General features: G+C 42.9%; 1 protein-coding gene across 4 annotated transcripts in view; it reads left to right on the top strand.

The window, feature by feature from the left end:
* Positions 1-19,770, top strand: part of LOC122549656 (retinoic acid receptor beta) — a 510,173-nt gene that overhangs the window by 384,613 nt on the left and 105,790 nt on the right. For 2 of the 4 annotated variants that reach the window (XM_087986905.1, XM_043689455.2), the window contains one exon: positions 17,129-17,218. The exons of the other annotated variants lie outside the window; for them this stretch is intronic. In XM_087986905.1, the coding sequence (XP_087843031.1) occupies positions 17,129-17,218 (90 nt within the window). The remainder of the gene's footprint in view (positions 1-17,128; positions 17,219-19,770) is intronic. 4 annotated transcript variants of the gene reach the window in all.

Raw genomic sequence — 19,770 nt, forward strand, 5'->3', positions numbered from 1 at the left:
GATGCTCTCTACCTGTCTCAGTGTGTACACCCCTCCCATGATGCTCTCTGCCTGTGTCAGTGTGTACACCCCTCCCCGTGATGCTCTCTGCCTGTCTCAGTGTGTACACCCCTCCCCGTGATGCTCTCTGCCTGTGTCAGTGTGTACACCCCTCCCATGATGCTCTCTGCCTGTCTCAGTGTGTACACCCCTCCACGTGATGCTCTCTGCCTGTCTCAGTGTGTACACCCCTCCCCGTGATGCTCTCTGCCTGTCTCAGTGTGTACACCCCTCCCATGATGCTCTCTGCCTGTCTCAGTGTGTACACCCCTCCCATGATGCTCTCTACCTGTCTCAGTGTGTACACCCCTCCACGTGATGCTCTCTGCCTGTCTCAGTGTGCTCACCCCTCCCCGTGATGCTCTCTGCCTGTCTCAGTGTGTACACCCCTCCCCGTGATGCTCTCTGCCTATCTCAGTGTGTACACCCCTCCCACTGATGCTCTCTGCCTGTCTCAGTGTCCTCACCCCTCCCATGATGCTCTCTGCCTGTCACAGTGTGCTCACCCCTCCCATGATGCTCTCTGCCTATCTCAGTGTGTACACCCCTCCCACTGATGCTCTCTGCCTGTCTCAGTGTGCTCACCATTCCCCGTGATGCTCTCTGCCTGTCTCAGTGTGCTCACCCCTCCCATGATGCTCTCTGCCTGTCTCAGTGTGCTCACCCCTCCCATGATGCTCTCTGCCTGTCTCAGTATGCTCACCCCACCCACTGATATTCTCTGCCTGGCTCAGTGTGCTCACCCCACCCACTGTTGCTCTCTGCCTGTCTCAGTGTGCTCACCATTCATCGTGATGCTCTCTGCCTGTGTCAGTGTGCTCACCATTCCCCATGATGCTCTCTGCCTGTCTCAGTGTGCCCCACTTCCCATGATGCTCTCTGCCTGTCTCAGTGTGCTCACCCCACCCACTGTTGCTCTCTGCCTGTCTCAGTGTGCTCCCTCTTCCCATGACGCTGACTGACTGTCTGAGGCCAGTACCTTACTTGCTCTTCTCAATGTGTATTGTCCCTATGGGATGCTGCCATTTTGAAATAAAAACAGAACTCAAGTAATTTATATTAAACTGCGTGCCAAACTTTATTGAGAATACTGAATGGCCTGGACAGAATAGTTGTTGAGAACATGTTTCCGTTGGTGGGAGAGATTAGGACCATAGGGCAGACCTTAAGACTAGAGTTACAGAGACATAGAAATGTAAAGCACGGAAACAGACCAATCGGTTCAACTGGTCCATGCCAAACAGATATCTCGACCTGTTCTCGTCTCATTTATCAGCGCTTGGCCCATATCCCTGTAACCCCTTACTATTCAGATACCCATCCAGTGCCTTTCAAATGCTGTAATTGTTCCAGCCTCCACCACTTCCTCTGGCAGCTCATTCCATACATGTACCACCCTCTGTGTGAAAAAGTTACCCCTTAGGTCCCTTTTATGTCTTTCCCCTCTCACTCTGAACCTATGCCCTCGAGTTCTGGATTCCCCCGCCCTAGGGAAAAGGCTTTGCCTATATATCGTATCTATGCCCCTCATGATTTTATGAACCTCTATAAGGTCACCACTCAGCCTCTGACGCTCCAGGGAAAACAGCCCCAGCCTGTTCAGCCTCTCCCTATAGCTCAAATCTTCCAATCCTGCCAATTTCCTTGTAAATCTTTTCTGAACCCTTTCAAGTTTCACAACATCTTTCCGATAGGAAGGAGACCAAATTGCATGCAATGTTCCAAAAGTGGCCTAACCAATGTCCTGTACGGCCGCAACATGACCTCCCAACTCCTGTACTCAATACTCTGACCAATAAAGGAAAGCAGACCAAACGCCTTCTTCACTATCCTATCTACCTGTGACTCCACTTTCAAGGAGCTATGAACCTGCACTCCAAGGTCTCTTTGTTCAGCAACACTCCCTAGGACCTTACCATTTCGTGTATAAGTCCTGCTAAGATTTGCTTTCCCAAAATGCAGCACCTCGCATTTATCTGAATTAAACTGTCACTCCTCAGCCCATTGGCCCATCTGGCCAAGATCCTGTTATGCTCTGAGGTAACCCGTCCACTACACCTCCAATTTTGGTGTCATCTGCAAACTTACTAACTATACCTCCTATGTTCACATCCAAATCATCTATTTAAATGATAAAAAGTAGAAGACCCAGCACCGATCCTTGTGGCACTCCACTGGTCACAGGCCTCCAGTCTGAAAAACAGCCCACCACCACCCTCTACCTTTAAGCCAGTTCTGTAACAAATGGCTAGCTCTCCCTGTATTCCGTGCGATCTAACCTTGCTAATCAGTCTCCCATAGGGAACCTTGTCGAACGCCTTACTGAAGTCCATATAGATCACATCTACTGCTCTGCCCTCATCAATCTTCTTTGTTACTTCTTCAAAAAACTCAATCAAGTTTGTGAGACATGATTTCCCACGCACAAAGTCATGTTGATTATCCCTAATCAGTCCTTTCCAAATACATGTACATCCTGTCCCTCAGGATTCCCTCCAACAATTTGCCCACCATCGAGGTCAGGCTCACCGGTCTATAGTTCCCTGGCTTGTCCTTACCACCTTTCTTAAATAGTGGTACCACATTAGCCAACCTCCAGTCTTCCGGCAACTCACCTGTGACTATTGATGATACAAATATCTCAGCAAGAGGCCCAGCAATCACTTCTCTAGCTTCCCACAGAGTTCTCAGGTACACCTGATCACGTCCTGGGGACTTACCCACCTTTATTCATTTTACGACATCCAACATCTCCTCCTCTGTAATGTGGACATTTTTTAAGTTGGCGCCATCTATGTACCCACATTCTGTACCTTCCATGTTCTTCTCCACAGTAAACACTCGTGCAAAATACTTGTTTAGCATTGCCTCCATCTCCTGCGGCTCCACACATAGGCTGCCTTGCTGATCTTTGAGGGGTCCTATTCTCTCCCTCGTTACCCTTTTGTTCTTAATGTATTTATAGAATCCCTTTGGATTCTCCTTAACTGTATTTGCCAAAGCTATCTGATATCTTCTTTTTGCCCTCCTGATTTCCCTCTTAAGTATACTCCTACTGCCTTTATACTCTTCTAAGGATTTACTCGATCTCTCTTGTCTGTACCTGACATATGCTTCCTTCTTTTTCTTAACCAAACCCTCAATTTTGCTTGTCATCCAGCATCCCCTATACCTACCAAACTTTCCTTTCACCCTAACAGGAATATATTGTCTCTGGACTCTTGTTATTGAAGGCTTCCCATTTTCCAGCCGTCACTTTACCTGCGAACATCCGCGCCCAATCAGCTTTTGAAAGTTCTTACCTAAATAACGTCAAAATTAGTCTTCCTCCAATTTAGAACTTCAGCTGATAGATGTGGTCTATCCTTTTCCATCATTACTTTAAAACGAATAGAATTATGGTCGCTGGCCCCAAAGTGCTCCCCCACTGACACCTCAGTCACCTGCCCTGCCTTATTTCCCAAGAGTAGGTTACGGGAAGACCTTTTGGAATGGGTACAAGGAAAAATGTCTTCATCCAGAGAGTGATGAACTTATGGAATTCATTACCTGGCTTTGGAGGCTAGGTCATTGAGCATATTGAAGGCTGAGATAGATAGGTTCTTGAGTATCAAGGGGTTCAAGGGTTACAGGGAGAAAGCAGGAGAATGGGGTTGAGAAACTTATCAGCCATGATTGAATGGGAGAGCAGACTCGATGGGCTGAATGGCCTAATTTCTGCTGCTATGTCTTATGGTCTTATGAGACAGAAGGTGGTGGTAGAGGGTTTTCAGACTGGAGGTCTGTGACCAGTGGTGTGCCACAAGGACCAGTGCTCCGTCCACTGCTTTTCATCATTTATATAAAGTCTTTGGATGTGAATATAGGAGGCATGGCTAGTAAGTTTGCATTTGACATCAAAATAGGTGGTGTAGAGAACAGTGAAAAAATTATCCCAGAATACAGCAGCACCTTGATCAGAAGGGCCAATGGGCCGAGGAGTGACAAATGGTGTTTAATTTAGATAAAATTAAGGTGTTGTATTTTGGTAAGGCAAACCAGGGGAGGACTTCCATAATGGTAGGGCCCTGGGGGGTGTAAAAAAGACCGAGGGATGTAGGTGCGTAGTTCGCTGAAAGTCGATTCGCAGGTTGTCAAGGTGATGAAGAAGGCGTTTAGCACGCTTGTCGTCATTAGTCTGAACATTGAGTATAGGAGTTGGGATGTAATTTTTGCAGCAGTACTGGACATTGCAGCAGTACTGGACATTGGTAAGGCCACTTTTAGAATACTGTGTACAATTCTGTTCACCCTTCCATAGGAAGGATACTGTTGAACTGGAGTGGGTGCAGAAAACGTTAACGAGGACGTTGCCAGGACAGGGCTTTGTTCCCAGGAGCATCAGAGGCTGAGGGGTGACCTTACTGAGGTTTATAAAATCATGAGGGGCATGGATAGGGTAAATAGTCAAGGTCTTTTCCCTGGGGTAGGGGAGTCCAAAACTAGAGGGCATAGGTTTAAGGTGAGATGGGAAAGATGTAAAAACGATGTGACGGGTAACTTTTTCACACAGAGGGTGGTGCGTGTATGGAATGCGCTGCGAGAGGGAATGGTGGAGGGCTGGTACAATTACAGCATTTAAAAGACATCTGGATGAGTATGTGAATAGGAAAGGTTTAGAGGGACATGGACCGAACCGGGCAGTTGGGACTAGGTCAGATTGGGGTGTCTGGTCAGCGCGGACAAGTTGGACTGATGGGTCTGTTTCCATGTTGTATGACTCTGTGAGGCACTTTGTAATGGCATCATCAAAAACATGATATTGTAAAGCAAATGTGACACTTTTTCCACAACAAACCACTGATGGTTTGTGTACCAGTAGTTTCCCATAATTGGTCATGGCCCACATCAAATCTGATCCCCTACAATTTGCCTACCGACATAACAGGTCCACAGTGGATTCCCTAGCCCTGCACTCATCCCTGGAACTTGTGAACCACAAGGATACCTATGTCACACTTCTGCTCATCGACCACAGCTCCGCCTTCTACATCATTATCCCCTCCAGACTGATTTCAAAACTCAGAGACCTAAGAGTCAGCTCCATCGCTGCAGTTGGATCCTCAGCTTTCTGACCCACAGAACACAATCAATGAATTTAGACAACTTCACCTCCTCTTCCATAACAATACTCAACACTGAAGCCCCCAAGGATGCGACCTCAACCCCTTACTGTATACCCACTATTGTGTTGCCAAATTCTGAATGAATGCCATCTATAATTTTGCTGATGATGCCACAGATATCTAACAACAATGAGTCAGAGTACAGAAAGGCGATAAAGGGCTTGGGGACGTAGTGCAATGAGAACAACAACCTCTCTCTCAATGTCGGCAAAACTAAAGAACTGATCATTGACTTCAAAAAGAAAGGAGGAGAACACATCCCCATCTACATCAACGGAGCTGAGGTTGAGAGGGTGGAGATAGTCAAGTTGCTCAGAGTGACGATAACTGACAACCTGTCCTGGCCTTCCCACGTAGATGTGATGGTCAAGAAGGCACAACAACACCTCTTCTTCATCAGGCAGCTCAGGAAATTCAGCATGTCCATAAGGACCCTCACCAACTTCTACAGATGCACCATTGAAAGCATACTGTCCAGGTGCACAACGGCCTGGTAAGGCAACTGCTCTGCCCAGGACCGTAAGAAACTACAGATGGTGGTGTGCACAGCCCAGACCATCACAGACACCAACCTTTCATCCATGGACTCCATTTATACTTCTCCTGACCACGGAAATGCTGCCAACATTATCAAAGACCCATCGCACCCAAGCAATACTCTCCTACAACCATTTCCATTCAGGCAGAAGATGCAGAAGCTTGAGCACACACACCAGCTGGTTCAGGAACAGCTTCTTTCCAGCTGTTATTAGACTGATGAATGGACTCTAACTTCAAATAATGTTGATCTTGCCTCACGCATGCCCTGTGCGATATAACTTGTAGGCCTCTGTCTAGTTTTATTTTAAATCTATGATCTGTGTGTCCTTGCTTACAATGATTTGCCTGTACCGCTCACAAACACAGATTTTCACTGTGCTTGGGTACGTGACAATAAATCAAATCAACAAATTTGATTATGAAACTGCACAAATGATCAAATGGTGCAGCATAGTTGTTTCTTCTGTTTGTGAAGCTTTATTCACTGTCAACCATACATTTGTTTAATTCAGTTCATTACAATCCTTGAATAGCTAATTGAGACACATTCGGAACATTGAACGACAGGTGTTAAACTTCTGGTATCACTGGGGTATGGGTGTTATTTCACCAAAATCTGATTCTGTCCCAAAGTAATAAACTGCATTCTTTATATGAACCACCGGCATATATTTCTTACACATTATCAGTCAAAAACACATCTATCCAATCGTTGTCATGGACAGACACAAAAATTCCTGCAGGAAATGTATTCCTCAGTGTGGTTTTATATTTGAAAATTGCCATAGGTTTAATTTTGTTCTGCTGAACATGAAGGCTGAGACCATATCCTCACATAATTTTCCCTGGAATCGTGTATCATTCCACAGTTTGGTTGCTGGATATATGGAAATTCATGTTGAAAGGAACAGAAACACACACACACACACGTCTCAAAGGCAGACTGTCATTAGTTCTTTCCTAGACGTTTACTAACAACGCAGGCAGGAAGAGAGCTGAGGTCCTGTAAAGGGAGTTCAGAGAGTTAGGCTGTAATTTGAAAAGTAGGAGCTCTAGGGTTGTAATCTCAGGATTACTTCTTTTGTCACATGCCAGTGAGGCTAGGAATAGGAAGATAGTGCAGCTAAATACGTGGCTAACGAGCTGCTGTAGGGGGGAGGGTTTCAGGTATATGGATCATTGGGATGCCTTCTGGCACAGATGGAATTAGATTTTTTTAATTAGATTAGATTACATTACATTACAGTGTGGAATCAGGCCCTTCAGCCCAACAAGTCCACACCGACCTGCCGAAACGCAACTCACCCATACCCCTACTGTACCCCTTTTTTACCTAACACTACGGGCAATTTAGTATGGCCAATTCACCTAACCTGCACATCTTTGGACTGTGGGAGGAAACCGGAGCACCCGGAGGAAACCCACGCAGACACGGGGAGAATGTGCAAACTCCACACAGAGAGTCGCCTGAGGCGGGAATTGAACCCGGGTCTCTGGCGCTGTGAGGCAGCAGTGCTAACCACTGTGCCACCGTGCCACCCCCACTGTGCCACCGTGCCGCCCCCACTGTGCCACCGTGCCGCCCCCACCGTGCCGCCCCCACCGTGCCGCCCCCACCGTGCCGCCCCCACTGTGCCACCATGCCGCCCACATCTGTAAGAGAATCTGTAAGAGAAGGACGGGATGCACCTCAACTGAAGAGGCATCAACCTCCTGGCTGGGAGGTTGCTAGTGCCACTCGGAAGGGTTTAAACTAGTGTGATGGTGAGCTGTAAACCAGAGCAGTAGGTCAGTAAGTAACATGACTGAGGAGAAGTCAGAGACTAAGGCCAGTACGATAGTGAGATGTTACTGAACATGCCACAATGGCGGTCTGAGGTGTATTTGTTTTAATGTGATGAGTATGCCCAGTAAGGCAGATGAACGTAGAGATTGGATTAATACATATAACTATGATGCTGTAGCTATTATAGAGGCTTGGTTGAGGGATGGACAAGACTGGCGGCCTAATGTTCCAGGATTTAGATACTTCAGGTGAGATAGAGAGGGATGTAAAAGAGTTGAGGGAGTTGCATTAAGGAAGAGTATCACAGCTGTACTGAGGGAGGACATCTTGGAGGCTCATCCAGCAAGGCCTTTTGGGTAGAGCTCGGGAATAGGAGGGGTGCAATCACTTTGATGGGATCGTACTATAGGCCTCCCACCAGCCAGTGGTTGATAGAGGAACAGATGTGTGAACAGATTACAAAGGAATGTAGAAAAACATTTTTAATTTCCCCGACATTGACTGGGGGAAGTGACCTGTTCAGTGCCAGGGGTTGGGATTGGGGTGGAATTTGTTAGCTGTGTCCAGGAATACTGTGTAAATAGTCCAACCAGGAAAAGGGCCAAAAACAGAAATTCTGAGGAGGGGTCACCGGACCCGAAACGTTAACTCTGATTTCTTTTCACAGATGCTGTCAGACCCGCTGAGCTTTTCCAGCAATTTCTGTCTTTGTTTCTGATGTACAGCATCCACAGCTCTTCCAGGTTTTATTTAGGAAAGGGGCCATATTAGGAATGAGCCTGGCCATGTGATCGAAGTTTCGGTGGGGGAGCATTTCGGAAACAGTGACCATAATTCTGTAAGTTTTAAGATATTCATGAATAAAGATAAGAGTGTTCCTTGGGTGAAAGTACTAAACTGGGGAAAGGCCAACTATGACAAGATTAGGCAAGTACTGTGGGACTGTCGATTGGGGGAGGTTGTTTGAGGCTGCAATTGGGAATCTTTTAGATTAGGGTTCAGGACCGGCATATTCCTGTGAAAATGAAGGATAAGGATGGCAAGACCTGGGAACCTTGGATGACGAGAAATTGAGAGCTTAGTCAAAAAGAGACAGGAGGCATATATAAGGTTTAGGAAACTGAAGACAGACTTGGTGGGGCTGAAGAGCCTGTCCCTGTGCTGTGCTGTTCTTTATTCTTTGGCAAGCACAGTTTCAGTTCTTGATGGATGTGTAATAGTTACCAAAACCTTCCCAATGCAGCACCGTTCACCATGGCATCTGTTAGTGCACTTCTACCATCATCCTGACTACAACCTAGATATGTAAAATACTTATTGAATGACCCATGCTTGCCACGCTATGCCCCAATGCTGGTGAGTACTAAGCCCTTCATATAAGAGCCCATATTCTCATTGCTGGGCCCTCCAACATACAGTCACACAGTAATTTTCTTCAACATTTGTCAAAATTGAACTTTATAGAAAGTTGAGAGTTGCTGAACTGAGAACGTATCCTTGGTTTAAAACATTTACAGCAGTGGAAGGAAAGTAGAAACTTTAATTAAGTTCAGAACCGACATTAATACTTAATATTTTTTGACGTATAAACGCTGAACTGTCATAGTAAGGTGGGCTGATTGTTATTTTGCTTTGGAAGCAGTACAGTGAAGTTGTATTTTGATGTATAAAAATGAACAAGATTTGCATTATCCTACTGAAGATCACAGAAAAGATTAAGATTTAAATGCTAATTTGAATAAACAGTATAAACTATGAGGCTTGTGACACATTATCTAAGGGGAAACTGAAATATCAGAAAGGACTTAAAAAGTAAGGTTACATGGGAAAGTAAGCTCTGAAAAGAAAGTGAGGTGAGAATGAGTTATAGTCTTATGTGTGGATAAATTTGGATATGAAGTGGATGGGATTATTATGAAGACCAGTGTAGAGAGAAAGAACTTAAAAGTGATGGGAAACCATTAATTTGATGGAAATAGTGATCAGATCATGTACTTTCAACTGGATAGCTGTTACATTGGTTTGGAGGTGAGGTTTAAAATCACATTGCATTAGACTCTTGACAGTGTTTTTACATGTCTCCAGGACAATATTATATGATGCATCAAAATATTCAAAAGCAGAGCTCTAGAAAAATAAACCTGTCAAAAACTATTCAAATCATGCATTATGTCAAGAGCTTCAAAATGATGTTTAGTTTGTTAGTTAATAGCTTCCTTAACTTACAAAAATAGCAGTGAAAGGAGCAGTTTGAGTAAATGGTGATTGAATGACATTTAATGAATGGGAGAGACTTGCCACAGGTGAATTATTTAACAGTATTTGTAAAATATGGTCCTAAGATGCTAAATTGCCCAGTGTTAGGTAAGGGGTACATGTAGGGGTATGGGTGGGTTGCGCTTCGGCAGGGCGGTGTGGACTTGTTGGGCCGAAGGGCCTGTTTCCACACTGTAAGTAATCTAATCTAATCTAAGATAGGTCTGATTTTGTTCAACTCTGTCTGGTTTTAGATGTTTGTTATGTGTGGCTACTCTTTACTTCTTGTGCTTTTTAATGTGACACATGCATGTCTTCTCTGTATTGCCCATAAGTGTTCATCTAATATGTGTGTGCGTTCCTTCTGTGCTACTGCCTTATGGAAACTCGATATTTACTGGGCAAGTTTAAATATAAACTCCAGTAAGGAAAACAGTAACTGCCAGCAAACAAATGCCTCCGTTTAATATGCATAACTTCAAGCTGATGCAACTGCCGAATCTGTTGTAGCCAATAAAATACATTGTAAACACAAAAAGATTGTGGAGAGGATAGAGCCCTTCCCTTCTGTTGCTTGGGACCAGACTTCTTGTGTGGTAAAAGCTAATGGGGAGAGGGGTGGGTTGAAGGTTAGGTGTTAACCCTTTGATACATTGAATTTGCTCTCTGCTCATCATCATTACATTCTAAAATCTATAGAATCTTTGCAAAGCATTATTAAATAATAGTAGGATAATTTGTCAGTGGGGGTGTCTCTGTATTGGTGTAATAAACATTTTTTTAAAAAGGGGATTTAATTCTTACTGATTTCTTCAAAGCTTTAACAGCAAGCATACATACTCCTGCTTGGCGAGAGGTTCAAACATCCCATTTTAATAAGAACAATCATTTCCTGGAAACCAGCACCCATACTAATCTATTCTGGTACTAAATCTATTTTGTATTAAATCAGCATGGTGACACATGGTCTTCTTTGATGGATAGCCAACTGCTGTTAAAGTCCTTATTGTTCAAGGATGGGTGCCAGCTCAGTAGCAGGCAGTAAATGGACAGCAGTGTGAGATTAGCACAATGCGTAACTATCAACCATTCAAGGCAGAGCTATAATAGCAGATGCTCTTCAGTAGATTTTTGGAATTTGATTAAATACCAAGCAATCTGTTATTAATGAAGATTATTCCAAAGGATTTTTAATGCCACACTATTGAGTTTTGATTTTTAAGCAGTACAAGTTAAGCAGTATGGTAAGATTCCTTAGCTAATTCCATTGAAGGAGCTGAAATTACTTTTCTTACTTACGACACAATTGCACATTTCTTTTGCTTATTACACGTTGCAGGCAAAGCTGATTTTCGAGTGTTAGTAGCAGACTCTTATGGAGGTGGTGAGAGTCCCAGCCACCACCTGGAGAGCTGGGGGTTTAGGCACTGCCTCTTTTTGAGAAGGTTTGCCGCACCTTTTGATACGCAGGCATGTAACAGGACGGCATTGGGCTTTCCCTCAGCAACAAGGACCCAGGGAGGGAGCGGGGGATGGGGATGTGGATGTTGGGACAGGTGTGACTCTTTGGAAGTGCTGCTCATTGAAATTTTCTGATCAATTGGGATTGGCTGCTCTTCTGTAATTGGTCGAGGGAAATGGGCATCGATGGGGAATGGATGGGCTTGGGTCTCAGCGCCCTCTACCCCCATGCTGGGTCCTTCAATCAGGCACTCAGTACCTTTAAATGAGGTTCCCCATCTCCAGGGCCCTGCAAGCAAGCACACATGGATCAGTACCAACAGCAGCAGCAGAGTGTGGCTCTTGTCTGGATGTGAATTGCCCATTTAGATACTTCAATTAACAGGCATTATTTGGAGGTGCCGGTGTTGGACTGGGGTGTACAAAGTTAAAAATCACACAACACCAGGTTATAGTCCAACAGGTTTAATTGGAAGCACTAGCTTTCGGAGCGTCGCTGCTTCATCAGGTGATAGTGGAGGGCTCAATCGTAACACAGAATTTATAGCAAAAATTTGCAGTGTGATGTAACTGAAATTATACATTGAAAAATTGATGTCAAGCCTTTCATCTGTTAGAATACAGTGATAGTTTCACTTCTTTCATGTGTAAATCACAAAACCCTTTTTTTTAAAGTTGCATTCTCGGGTTAGCTGTTAACAATGGTGATAGCAAGACAATATGTTGAAGGTGTTAGCCCCCTGTGTTCTCTGTCTATGACCTGATGTTTAGATTGATTCTAATCTAAAAAGTGAGATAACAGAGTTTTACATAAATTCATGCAGTTTTTGAGCTCAGAGTTCTACATGAATGTATGCAGTTTTTGTGCAAAGTGCAATGTAACTCTGCAAGTACAAATCAATTAACAGCAGAACAGAAAGGCCCTGATGCACCATCTCACCATGGGCCTGATCAGGATGGAGGCAGGAAAATGGCAGCTGATTAAATGTCCATCTGGCTACATTCGACCCAATGTTACAATTATGAACTGGTACTTTACTCAGTTACTTTAGTGAGATTGGTGAGAGAACCACGTAAATTTGTTAACAATGTTTTACCGTATTTGCTGGCATTGCAATTGCCATTAATTTGATTTGAATTGATTTATTATTGTCACATGTATCTAAGTACAGTGATAAGTCTGGTTTTGAGTGCAGTACAGACAGACCGTAGGGTGAGGAATACAAAGTTACAGCTGCACAGAAGGTGCACAAAACGCAAGATCAACATTATATCTGAAATTTGAGAGGTCCATTCAGAAGTGTAATAACAGCAGGGAGGAAGCTTTTCTTTAACCTGTTGGTACATGTGTTTAAGAAGGGATTATAAGTGGGGTGGGAGGGATCTTTGATGATGTTGGCCGCCTTTTGGAAGTGGCGAGAAGTTTGGATGGAGTCAATGGAAAGAAGGTTCGCTTGTGTGATGGACTGGGCTGTGTTCACAACTTTCTGTCATTTCTGATGGGCAGAGCAGTTGCCATACCAAGCCGTGATGCACCCAGATAGCATGTTTTCTATGGTGCAACTATAAAAATTGATGAGAATCATATGGATGTGCCAAATTTCCTTATCCTCCTGAGGATGAAGCATTGTTGTGCCTTCTTGACCGACACATCATCGTGGGTGGCCGAGGACAGGTTGTTAGTGATCATCACTCTTAGGAACCTGACACTTTCAACCATTTTCACCTCAGCTCCATTGATGTTGATGGGGCATGCCCTCTTCCTTGCTTCCTGAAGTCATTGATCAGCTCTTTAGTTTTGCTGAGGGACAGATTGTTACCTTAACACCATGCCACCAAGCACCGTCTCTCTATCCTATATTCTGTCTTGTCATTGTTTGATATCCGCTCTACAATAATGGTGTCATCAGCAAACGTGTAGATGGAGATCGGATGAAATTTGGCTACACACTTATGACTGCACAAGGAGTGGAGTAGGGGCCTGAGAACGCATTCATGTGGGGGAGGTGTTGAGGATTATGGTGGAGAAGGTGCTGCTGTCTGTCTTCACCGATGCAGTCTTTGGGTCAGAAAGCTGAGGATCCAGTTGCAGAGGTTTCGGAGTTTGGAGATTAGCTTGTTTGGGAGTATAGTGTTGAAGGCAGAGCTCTAGTCAATAAGTTGAAGCCTGATGTAAGTGTCCTTGTTATTAAGATGTGCAGAGGGAGGCAACAGAATGATCCATACATGGTAATTGTATCAGTGTAAGAAACATTTTCTTGTTCAAGCTGTTAGCATATAATTTATTGAAAACCCTCTTGTCATCGAAATTTCCAGTCCATATATTTTTTGTGTGTGTGGCTGAACACAGCGTTGTACATATATGCAAATCAGTTTTGATGATGTTGCTGTTCAGGTATCATTAGCTGAAATTTACCTGTCAGCTCCTCCTTCATTATAGTGTAATGTGATGATCCATTATGTGATTACATTGAAGAAGATTAAAAGATCCCTGCTTTGACTGGTGCCATCAACTACAGGCCAGTACTTCACGTCATGATGATGCTATGTAGTGGTTCTATCAAGTTAAATTATGGTTTGTTCTGTAGCTTCTAGTGCTGCTCGTTACAAAGTCCAGACTAAGTATATATTGTAAAATACCAACAATATACATAAGGGACAAAACAAAAGTCTTATTTGATGATCCCTAGCTATATTTTACTAGATTAATTTATGTTCTATGATCCATATCATAGTTTGTCATTCATTTCCACACCAAACGTTGCTATACAACTGTCCTGTTCTTTCTCTCTACCTCTAGTGAGATCATAAAGCAGCTTTATGATCTTTTCCTTTTATTATTACTTCACTATTAAAAGGAAAAGTCCCCCAAAATAACTCTTTAATATTGAGTTGGCTATTGTATTTCATTATTGTTATTAATTTAAGTTTTACGTTCTCAACCAGCCATCACAAAGTATTTTCAGTCCACGAGGAATCAGAATGCTACAGCTATAATTCCTTTCAGGATCTACTTGACAAAAATACAAGCATATACAGAATTTTCAAAGTCAAATTTTGCAAAAGTTCCCAATGATCCTAAACTATAGGCTAGACTTGAAGAATTTTGCAAAAGCTGCAGTTTGAATGGTAGGAAGTGGAGCAACAAGTGTTGCAGTCGGATGAGTAAATGTCTTGAGTATTTGATTGTCTCTGGTTATATTTTAGATCTCTTGAAAATGTGACACTCAGCCACTCTGTGATTATACAAGCAGCCTAAATCTTACGAAGAAGCGATATCAAAGAATTAAAAGCAAATTTAAAAGCTGGATTAAGAACGTCCTGATAAGATACCTGTGAAGTTGAGATGACTGGACAAACTTCATAACTTATTTAGCAAGCTTCAGATCTGCATTCACTGAATTATTTTCCCAATTTCTTTGGCATATTAGTTAATTAGTATGAAAAGAATAAAAAGGGCTAATAAATAATTAGTATTTATGGATCACTTTGTTATAGCATCAAGCTGACCTAAAAAATGTTACATACTAAAGATGTTAACATCTTGAATGGGTGTGAAGGGGATTTACTAAAATGTAGCTGGGATGAAGAACTTCAGTGATATGGAGAGACCAGAGAAGTTGCAAATACAGTAGAAAATCCTGGAAATGCCGTGAAAGCAGGGAGCACTTCTGTTAAAAAAAAATAGAGTCGACTATGAGGTTGATGACGTTTTACCTTGGGAAGCTGGTGTTTATCTCAGAACAGGGAAAGTTAAGGGGAGAATCAAGACAGGCGTTTGAGACTATGTGATGTTTTAATAGAGTGGATAGAGAGAGGAGGGACCAGAAAATGTGGGTTTAGGATAATTGGCAAAAGACGCGGGGGGAGATGGACAGTTGATTTTTACATGCAGCTTGTTAACATGATCTGGAATTCACTGCCAGAAAAAGTATAGAAGCAGTTTCAATTATGACTTTCAAAAGGGAATTGAGAAAAGAAAGGTTTCCAGGTCAAGGGGTGAGAGCAAGAAAGTGAGACTAATTAGATAGGTCTTTGGAAGAATCCCAGCACCAACTTTCTTCAGAGCTGTAAGAGTTTCTGATTCACACTCAATTATTTGCGGTACGGTCCCAGTTTTACAGAGGAACTATCAGCCAGCAGCCAGAGGAGATTAATGATTGGTGAATGTATTTTTACTGATGTTGGTTTAGATATGTACGTCTGGTGACATCTGTGGAAAAGGAGACAAGTTAAATGTTTTGGGTCAATGAGCTTTCATCAGCTGGTAAAGGTTTGTGATGTGGCAGGTTTTAAATAAATGCAGAGCAAGGGAAAGGATCCTGAAAGATTAAGAGGAAGGGTTGATCATAAGATGGGAGTTTTTAAATAATAGAAAGATAATAGTGTGAGGCAATAACAAAGGGTAATAGAACAAGTAAAGAAGCAAAAAAAATGTCTTGAGGAATGTAAATGGGAAATCACATTCACACCATCAGCTGCTGCCTGAACACAAACAAAACAAAGAAAGAAATGGGAGGGAAGGTTACGATCCTAAGTTGTTGAACTTGGTGTTGAGTCCAGGTGGTTGAGCTGACATTGGAACAGTGTAGGAGGCCAACGACAGAGAGGTCAGACTGGGAATTGAGCAGGGAATTCTGTCAAGATGCACTGTACTTGCTCAAACTCTGTTAAACTAACGTGCCAAGTGTTTTACCTCAGATGTCCACCAGCCAGAGAATTTTGTTTTTGCACCAGCAGAACTCCTTGCTCTTCCCTAAATAATACCGTGGATTCTTTTACATCTTTCTGAACAACCAGAAGAGGCCTGACTTAGCAAGTGATCTGAAAGATGGCAGTGTCATTAATGAAGTGGCAACTTGGTATTCCAGATTGGATATCGGGTATTAGGGGTGTAGAACTGAATAATCAAATGGGATTTGCAACCAAGTGGATCTAGTATTAAAGGGAAGCACTCCCTGATCTAGCTAGAAGCACCAGGAGAGTGAACACTGCACATAAGAATGCTTTCTTTATTCCTGTCACGGCAGCATGGAATCATGGTCACATGTTGGAAAGCTCATTGTGAGCAGCTCCTGCTTTGCCATTAAACAACTGCACAAAGCAGAAGGTTTACCCTAATAGGACCATACTGCATCATGAAGAAGCTAACAATATACACATTTTTATAAATATACAGAAGAATATGTCACATGATAAATTAACTTTGCGGATGATGTGGCGCTTTACAATGTTCCAGAAATGCCACACAGAGTCTCATTATCCTGACATTGCTTATTTTTATTTCCTCTTGAATCATCTCATGCTACTTTCTTTCTTTTGTCTATGAACATTGTGTTCCACAAATTCACCATTCTGTTTGAATTTCCAAAATCTAAACTGTATGTGATTTTCCTCCTTGTCGCTTTCCTTTTAAAAAACAATTTGGACATTCTGTCTCAACCCCACATCATGAATAATTCATGCACGTGCTGATTTGCAAGATTCTTCCTCGATTCCCAAATGCAGACCAAAAGAAATACAGTGATGAATATATGATCATCCTGAGCCTGTAGATGGGTCAATGTGATACCATTAACTAGTCTGGTACTACATACCACCTACCATCCCGGCAAATCGTTGCATTCAGAATATTAGGCCCATTGATGGAAATATTGTTTATAACTGCACAAGTGCACCAGTTACTGCAGAATCAATGCTGGGTGTCTGGCAATCGGGTCAGTGGAGGAGTGGACATTAAAGCAAATCCATAAAAACCGTGTAAGCCTTTGATTGTTCTTTACGTCGTCACATGGATACTCTAGGTGTGTTTTTTGTAAGTAAAATCAGTGCTGTGTTTCACAAAGTTCTGTACTTGAAGTATTGATTCCCGCTATTTCAGCAAGCAGACAGCAGGGACCTGGCGATGTGACGTCACAATGCCGCAAAGGAGATTCTGAAAGGAGTTTGGGCAGAGGCCTGCTGATTCCAAGTGAGTTGAAACTTCCATTTTGACTCACTTATACACATACAGAGAGTGAAGCTTTTTTAATAACGGTGACTAAATCTGATCAGAGCAGTCTTTAAATTGCCATTTTATCATTGTGGCTCCCTTTTCCTGTAATTATACTGTATAACATTTAAGTGTTTTGTTTAGTTTCGAGTGATTCTTTTGCAGAGATAATAGGGAACTAATTTTCAACCCACCGCTTTGGGCAATGAAATTTTCTGTTACCAATTTTACCACCCAGTATCCATACCAGATGTTTCCATCTTAGATAAGAGTGTAGTGAGCTGCAACACAAGCCTACCTCTTTCCTCCAAATTTTACCACGAGGATGAGGTGTTCCGGCATCAAAATCGTTATATCCGTCTGAGGGAGTTAGCCACTTCTGTGCCGACTAATGTAGTTGGTTGTTATGCAATTGCCTTAAAATCTATTAAGCTTCTTTATTTGAAGAGATTTTCAACAAGTCAACCTCAGGTGAATTTGTATCTGAAAGGCAAAGGTTCACTGTTGAACTCAGCCTGCCATCCGGATTAATAAACACTATAAGTGTGTCAGTATAAGTGTGATAATATGCAGCCAGTTTGTGGCTTTCTGCAGAAAAGTAAGTAAGTAACGTTGTCCTAGTCCCAGAGAATCAGAGGCTGCTCTCTCATTAGAAAGAGGTGGCAGGGTGGGGGGTGGGGTAGGTAACGGGGGACTGGCAGTGAGGGTCACCATGCCTCGGGTAAGGATGAATTGAGAAGGTGGCACCTTTACAGTGACCTCACCTGGTCCAGCAATTGAATTCACACTGTTGTCGTCAGTCTGCATCATATACCAAATGTCCAGCCAACTGAGCTCTCCTGACCGCCTATCGAAAGGCTGGTCAGTTCACTATGTAATCTTTTGTATCTGTTTTGGATATATAGCTGTTTCACTTTATGTTTCAATCAATTCAGTGCTATATTTTTGATTAGTTTTCTTTATAATTAAGTTGAGAAAACTGGCACATTCCAAACTGAGGACACTGAGTGAAAAGGTGGCCTTGGCAGAAGGCACTCCTCAAGGATGTGGCATTGTATCCAAACTTCAAAAAGGAAGAATAAAACATCCTCAGGCCCTCATCACCCCCTACACACACACATATGCACACACACACACTCACGCACGCTGACACACACTCTCACACTGTCACACACACATACGCAAATGCACACAAATACACTCACAAACACAAGAGGCGCACATGCACACACTCACAAATACACACACAGACACGCACACATACAGACATACACACACATGCACAACCACACAAACACAGATGCACAGATACATACACATACACAGACACACAGAGATATACACACATGCACAGACACACATACAAAGACACACAGAGACATACACACAGATACACACACATGCACAGACACACAGAGACATACACACAGAGACATACACAGATACACACACATACACAGACACACAGAGACATACACACACATACACAGACACAGACACACAGAGACATACACACAGATACAAACACATGCACAGACACACAGAGACACACACAGGTACACACACAGATACAGACACACAGAGACACACACAGGTACACACACAGATACAGACACACAGAGACATACACACAGATACACACATGCACATGGTCCATGCATTGCCGATATATGCCATCTCATGCCCTGTGCCTAGACCTCAGAACCTCTCAACATTCTATATTACATAATGATCTTCCACCCATCCCTGTGGTTCTCTATAGCTCCTATGCCAACATATGCCCATACCCATTAACCTTTGCCCTTACCCCTGACACCTGTATTTTCAAGAAGAGCCGCCTTGTTAAATATTTTCCTTGGGCCTCCTTGAAGTTGCGAAGTGAAGCCAAAATTTCTTCAGGGTGAGTTGCTTTGCCAGTGAACTTTCCCCCACTAACTTGTGATGAACCTATTGAAATTGTTCATTTTTCAATAATTATTTTGCAAGTTGTAAAGAGGTTTTGGGGGTAATTTGTATTTTTTTTGTGAGAGTGCAGACTGGGTCAGAGCAAATCTGATGGCTGGCTTTACATCTTGTAGACAATGGAAGTGAAAACGGGGAGAGTTGGTACTCGGTTTGGTTAAAGTCACTGGTCCTGTGCTCTCGTTAAAGGCCAAAATGAGTTCCTTTGGGTTTTCAATTTCTATTCTGAACAAAGAAAAATCAGTTAAAAAGGCCAGGAAAAAGAACAGGAAATGCCCACCCATATGGAGAATGCAGAAATTGTGCATTCCTGTGCAATCTAAAGTTGCGACTTCATGCAAGTGGACAATTGTGCAAATGGTGGCTTGTGCAGTAACAAGGCATGAATGAAACTTCTGACGTTAACATTCTGTCACTGTCATTTGCTTAAGTTGTAAAGGTTCTGAGGAAAGTATGCTAAAGAGTTAACACTATTACTAATCACAAGAAACTCATAGAATTTTGGAGCAAGACTTTCCACTTGCATGACTTTTAAACCCTGCAAGTCAAAATTACTCACTGCTGCAGTT

This window comes from Chiloscyllium plagiosum, unplaced genomic scaffold (assembly GCF_037043375.1).
Source record: "Chiloscyllium plagiosum isolate Xiang-an unplaced genomic scaffold, Cpla_swu_hap1 HiC_scaffold_5, whole genome shotgun sequence".
NCBI lineage: Eukaryota > Metazoa > Chordata > Chondrichthyes > Orectolobiformes > Hemiscylliidae > Chiloscyllium > Chiloscyllium plagiosum.